At 40.0% G+C, this 6,775-nt stretch overlaps 1 protein-coding gene across 2 annotated transcripts; it reads right to left on the bottom strand.

The window, feature by feature from the left end:
• Positions 1-2,093: 2,093 nt before the first annotated feature.
• Positions 2,094-5,573, bottom strand: Ccl20 (C-C motif chemokine ligand 20). Of its 2 annotated transcripts, none has more exons than XM_041650760.1 (4): positions 5,439-5,573; positions 3,908-4,019; positions 3,200-3,277; positions 2,094-2,590 (listed from the first exon to the last, which is right to left on the bottom strand). In XM_041650760.1, exons 1-4 carry the CDS (start codon positions 5,515-5,517, stop codon positions 2,560-2,562), a joined length of 300 nt encoding a protein of 99 aa, XP_041506694.1. In that variant the 5' UTR covers positions 5,518-5,573; the 3' UTR covers positions 2,094-2,559. The 2 variants fall into 2 exon arrangements, with proteins under 2 accessions (XP_041506694.1, XP_041506693.1); XM_041650759.1 differs by having other exon boundaries at positions 3,908-4,022; positions 5,439-5,572.
• Positions 5,574-6,775: the final 1,202 nt, after the last annotated feature.

Here is a 6,775-nt window from a genome sequence, read left to right as displayed (position 1 = left end):
TTTCCAAAATGAAAAACAAAAAAACCTGTAAACAGTATCCATTATCTAACCATGGTTAATCCAATAAACGAATGCATTAAATACTCAAGTTACAGAGTGAGGTCCTTCTGTGCTTGGAGGCCAAGTTCAACTATGATTTCAACATGATTTCTGAAATAGCTTGTTCGATTAATATACCCATGGGCATATACCCATACAAGTGTCACCTGGGTTTTGTCATTGTTGGCTGTGAAACTAGCACCTGTCCAGGAGACATCAACCTCTACAGGTGTACCTAGTCATTCCCAAAGCTTCAGACATGTTCACAATATTAATAAAATATGTCCCTTTCCTGGCTCTACAAGGCTTACCTAGCAACCCCTCCCATATGTTGGCCAAATTTCCACATCCTGACATTGACTCTGTTAATCTCTGCAGTTCCAAAAAAGAATGGCCTGTAAGAGTGGACAGAAGGTAGCTAGGCAGTCTCAATATTCACCAGCCTATCTCCTCTCTACCTGTCCCTCTGCCTTGACCTTAACTGGGATCTCATTATCTCTCACGCCGGAGCAGCTACATTTCTCATTTACCTAACCTCTCTTCCCTCCATTACCGGAGATCCCACCTGCCTTGGCCTTTCTAGTGGTTGTGTGGCAACCTCAGGATCAAGCTCAAACCACTCTACTCAATAAAGGAAGCTATTTTACGAAATCTGCTATCACACACCCACATCACCTCTTGCATGTGTTTTGCTTCATCCAGTGTTGTCCCATGGGTGCATGACTATGACTGACATTTCAGGAGGGACAATAATTCATTGTGCAGACGTATTCTGTGCATTCCAGTAGGTTTAACAGACCTGGCTCCTGCCCACTGCATGCTTGTGGTACCCACCTTCAGATATTGTGACAACTAAAACATGCCCCGGATGTTTTCAAACACTCTGAGCTGTCCCCTTCCCAACTGACTACCTCCTACTGGTCCTTCATACTTCAAGTGCTGAGCTGAGCCACATGGAACTGCTTTGGTTATAGTCCAAGAAGATAGTATAAGCTATTTAAATATGGCTAACCTTAATATTCTGTTCTTCTGGAAGCCTTCGCTAATGATATACAAAGATACCCCATGACTGTCTCTATTAAAGAGCTCACCACCAGGCACTGTAATTGTCATCGCTTCCTCTTACCACATGGTTTAACTCTAATTAACTATGAGCACATTACCAACCCTTACATCACTTCATCTCTCTAGCACTTGTGTTGGGCGCAGAAGGAGATTAATCCCAGGCTGGCTGAACCAATGAATAGGATGGTAGGCATACTTTCCCTGATGACTCAAGGTTACTTACTATTCCTCGGTGAGTAGATGTCTGCAGGGCACAGTGAGCCACTATACTTTTTAGCTTGTCATCAAAAGACCCAGCTCAGGGCTGCATCATTGGTGTGTGTGTGAACTTTGCTTTACTACATCAGCATAAAAGTCTTCAGTGGTCTTTGGTGCTCTTTAGAAACAAACGCAAACCATCTGGAGGACTATGGGGACACACTGGTGAGTCTCCAGAATTATGCCATTTTTTGACAGGCCTATTGCTGGCATTTTTTTCTAGCTTTAACCATTAGACTTAAGATGCTAAGTCTCCCTTCTGGCTACTAAGGCGATTGGCTTCTAGGACCTTCCTAAGTAGTGACTTTCCTTTGCAAAACTGCTTAAAGGTGGCTCAGGATTTAAAAGCAGAGAAACATCCCCAGTTGAGATGAAGAGCTGCTAATGAGATGAGCCAAGTGACTTTGCCCAGTGTTTTCTAAATAGTTGCTATTTCTCTATAGCCCCAAAGAATATGGCTCTACTTATTTATGCCAAAATGTTTATATCAATAAACACTGGAGTATGCATCTCAAATATAGGACAATTCTAATTTTGGAGGGATGACTTACAACTATAAAAGTGCAACCTATTTGTTGTAATCAATATAGATAAAGGCCAGGCCATGAGGAGCAGAAGCAAAGAGGAAAGCCAGGAAAAATTAACTGAAGATAGATTTTTTTCAGAAAAATATTCACGTGTGTTGTATCATTAAATATCTTTACTACACATCTTGACAAGTAATATGTGACTCTATCAACAAGTAACTTTTCAGGTCTTTTATTTTCAATACATTTATAATTCTTTTCTGCTATATAAGATAATCACATCAGTTTAAGAGACAATTAAATACACAGAAGAAAATTAAATATTTTTTACAACAAGTTATTGCTTACATGAAGGGTCCATATAATTTTATTTCCTTAGACATAATATTATACCTTACACCAAATCCTCCCTTAGCTTGTGGGAAATTAACATTAAATAGCTAAACATAGAAAACCAAGATCTATAAATAACATAAAATACCACTTAACTCTAACATGAGCTTAAACAAGACACAGTATGATGCAATATGAATCAACTTCATCCATTGGACAAGTCCAGTGGGACACGAATCAGGTCTGTGCAATGATGTGCAGGGAAAGCCTCCAGCCCCAGCTGTGAGCATTTCGTCCTTGGGCTGTGTCCAATTTCATCCCAGAAATGCATCCATTTTTACACCTTCTTCTTGTTCTTAGCTTTTAGGCTGTAATAGAAGAGGAAACGTGTGAACTGCAAATAGAGGAATGGATGGTAGGTATATCACAAGCCTTCATTCTTGCAGCTCGTCTGAGAAAGGATGGCCATGCTCAACATAACTAAAGCTAGTTAATGACAGGAACAGGAGACGGACACTTCTCTCGACTTTCTGCATTCGTTGTATGCAGTGCAATCGTGTTAGCTACCATCTGTTGATCAAATGCTACATTACTGATGTGAACCAGAATCACTGGTCTCTTTTTAATAAAGTCAATTTGTCTTTCAGGATTTAGCAACCAACCACGTGTCAGAAAGTCTATAAATGATACAAAGAGGAAACATTCTTGCAATGAGAATCAAGTAGCTAATGACTATCAGATGCCCAGGGAAATCTAAACCATCACGTGAGAAAAGTTATTATGTTAAAATAATAACAAACACGACGATGGTGTTGACGTGTAAGTGCAAAATGAAGTCTATGTTTGCACGGTCTAACTCAAATTCCCTCTTCTAAAGTCCTATGTCTCTAGACTGAAGACCTCTCTCCAACAGGCCTGCCCCCTACACCCTTTATTCTGTCTTTAGCACAGACTGCTTGTCTGTCAGTGACCCATACCTGAGGTGGCGCACGATCTTTTTCACCCAGTCCTGCTTCGGATCAGCACACACGGATCTTTTCCTTTTTGTGTAAAGGCTGAAAATCAAAAAAGAAAACTTGTAGTTATGTTCAGTAAGCATTTAAATGTGTTTGTTTTGCACAGAACATGCAGGAAACTTCACTTGCTAGTTTATTGTCCCACGGACTAAGCATTTGGCTGCAGAGATGAAAGGAAATGGAAAATGCATGTAGTCCATCCTGCTAGAAGGAATGGAAGAGACTTCTTTAGACTCTCCCTGTGATGTAACAGATGACTATGCAGTTGCAGAAGATGTAATCCCAGACTTCTCATTCAATGTTTTTGCTGACAGAGGTTTGTAACAGGTATGTATGTGGCTAATATCCTAAATGAACCATGAATATTTTAAGTGATATTATAGTTAGCCTCATTTTCCAGTAAAGAAAAAAATCTGCATTCCAAGGTGTCTTCCATGCATTACATTCAACATTATTCTAGAAAGTGACTTCTGCCCTGGACAATGCTTACTTTTTCAAAATCTAAACTTCGGACATACTCCGGTCCTACTTAAACTTTGAAGTACATATGAAATAAAACTATTTTGTTCCAAGTATTATTTCTGAATAAAATTACAATAGGTTAACATGTTTTTGAAGTCTCCATGTGTTCCTGACATAATGGAATTAAAAAGTTAATGAATGACTTACATGATAGCATTAATGTCACAAGCTTCATCCACCAGCTGTTCTGTGAATCTCACAAAAATTTTGAGAGGGTAAATGTGCTTTGTGTACCGAAGGCAGCAGTCAAAGTTGCTTGCTGCTAAAAGAAAAAAATACAAATTCCATTGAGTTCACAGGAAAGAGTTTGGAAACCTAGTGGAGGCTCTTTGAGGTCTAATTTAACATAGCTCCCAGATATCATTTTTTTAAAAAATAAGAAGCTGTAATGTTTTGGTTCAACTAATGTAGGCAAAGTCTGCTCATACGTTTCCTGGTCGCCCAGACCAAAATAATCACACAGAAACTATATTAATTAGAACACTACTTGGCCAATGGCTTATGCATATTCCTAGACAGTTCTTACATCTTAATTAATTCATTTTTATTATTCTATGTATCGCCATGAGGCTGTGCTTTACCAGGTAAAGTTCTGGCATCTGTCTCCTTTACACAGCGTCTCTTTGACTTCGCCTACTTCATATATATATTTCAACCTGGCTATATTCTCCCCTGCCACAGGCCGAAGCAGTTTCTTTATTAACTAATGGTAATAAAACATATTCACAACATGCAGAGGGGAATCCCACATCAAACTAACACAGTATACAAGCCCATGGCTTCTTTAGGTCTTTAATAAGAAATTCAATTATCTCATTGCTGTTTGCCCTAATCACTCAAGAAAATGGGTATTCATCCCCACCACCATCCTTTAAAAATAAAAGACTTGTATAGAGAAGCATTTCATATTCAGAATATAGGGTAAGGGAATCAAATTTTAATCTGACCTCTGGCTACTGAGTAGGCAGTAGTGAAATTACAAAAAAAAAAAAATGATTTTCTAGGAACTACCAAAAAAAAAAAACGCAGAGGAAATTGTAACCATTAGGAGTTGTGCTCAAAGCACTCTGAAACTGTTGTATGGGCTGGTGGAATTTAAATCCCGTTCATAAAGTTCACCACGTGTTTTCAGGCATGCACCTGTTGTAGATAGTGATATAATAAAGCAATACGCGCCACTCCTCGGAGTTAAAGTGTAACCTGCTGTAAAGGTACTGAATAAATGTTATCTCAAAGTTGAAGAACAATGTCCTCCAGGCCTCACAGGGACACTGAGGCCAAGTGTCACAGTCTGAACCTTAATGGGATATTATGAACTTTACTAATATTACTTAGTTCCGAGGTTTAAAAAATGAAAGGTTGGAAGTGAAATGTTCCCCCCTTTTCTGAATGACCATATATCCTGAGACTGTCGCACTCAGAACATCACTCCCAGAAAAGGTACTTGGACCTTATCCTGAAGTAGAAGTGTTTCTGAAAGCCATTTATCTCCAAATCTGCTGGAATTGACAGCAGAGAAGATCCTTGGTTACTCTTTCCTCCTCCTCCTACTCATGAGCCAACCAGTCCCTCTTACACACTTCTTAGCAGGCTGCTGTCCACAGGGCACTTCCAGATGAGGTCTAGGGATGAGGAAAGACTTTTTCCCTCCTGGACCAGCAGAAGGGGCCACACTTACCTTCTGACTGGCTGCAGAAGTGAGCTAGCACTATCGAGGCCACAACAATGAAGAGCAGGCTCTTTCCAGTGCAAGACATTCTCAGCTCCAGGAGTGATCAGCTCAGTGCTAGGTGCTCAGTGCTGCTTACCCAGTGCCCTGTGAGTGTTCTGCTCCACCAGCAACCCTACTTATAGCAAAATATTGGGAATGTACACAAGAAGGCGTGTTCTCACTCGGGGTTTTCCCCCATTGATTAATCTGGCTCCTCATGTCATCACAGAGAAAACCCACAGGGAAAACTTCCTGCCTTTCCCTAATGTTGGGAAGGTGTGAAGGTCAGGTGGGGGCTGGGAGGGGAGGGGAGCCGAGAGGAGCACAGAGCAAGGGAGTGGAGAATCATGTTAATTCCTCTCCACGTAGGAAGAAGAAAAGCTGCTCAGACTAGTGGCCCAGAAATGGCATCTTTCCAGGTTTAACTTAATCTCCCTCTTTCTTTCTTTTTTCTCTCTGAAAGAGAGGAACAGCCTCTGAATGGGAACATTTTCATACTCCTATTGTTACACCAGTTTCCTTCCCAGAGCCAGCCCTGGAGGGGGAAGATCGGGCGTGCTGCAACACAAGTTTGTGATTACGTGATTGATACTTAGCCGTCACAGAAGATTCTGAATTTCTAGACCAACATCCCAAGCAGGTTGTAAAGCAACATGACAGAAGTGTCCCAAACTCTTATGGAAAATACCATCCTCACTACCTACCCTCAAGCATCATCTTCATCTTGATCTTCCATCAACATCTCTAAGAATCGTCTAAAGTTATATTCCGGTAATCAATACTGCAACCCCGACAATCTCCCCACCTGTCTTTTGTTCTTTGTGATGATGGACTTAATACAGAGCCTAAGAGAGGGCAGAAAACAAATACTATCAGCAATGAACAATCTGAAAGGCAATCCCGAAATGGTGACGGTAATAATAATAATAATGATAATGATGATGATAATAATGTGTTGTTATCTCTAATGTATGATAAGGGCTGTCTACCATAAAAAATGAGTGGAAGCAAAAGAATCCAATAAATAAATAAATAAATAATTGGGATTTGCTAGCCCTGTGCTAGACGTGAAAGATTTTAGACAAAACAGACACTGCTTCACATAAGAAGGCAGTCTCAGACTATTAAAGGATCTATACATTCGGGAATATAGGAACATATGTGAAAGTTAGGAATATACACACACCAACCAATTGCACCACTAAATACAAAATACAAAAAATATTAAATACAAAAATTGACAGAGCTGAAGAGAGGAAGAGAAAAGTCAAGAATACAAACTGAAGAGTATCATTCTACACTTT

This window comes from Microtus oregoni, unplaced genomic scaffold (assembly GCF_018167655.1).
Source record: "Microtus oregoni isolate MIOR12 unplaced genomic scaffold, Mior012 000004F_ref0000308, whole genome shotgun sequence".
Taxonomy (NCBI): Eukaryota; Metazoa; Chordata; class Mammalia; order Rodentia; family Cricetidae; genus Microtus; species Microtus oregoni.
The sequence above is the reverse complement of the archived record's forward strand: the minus strand, read 5'-3'. Positions and strand labels throughout refer to the sequence as shown.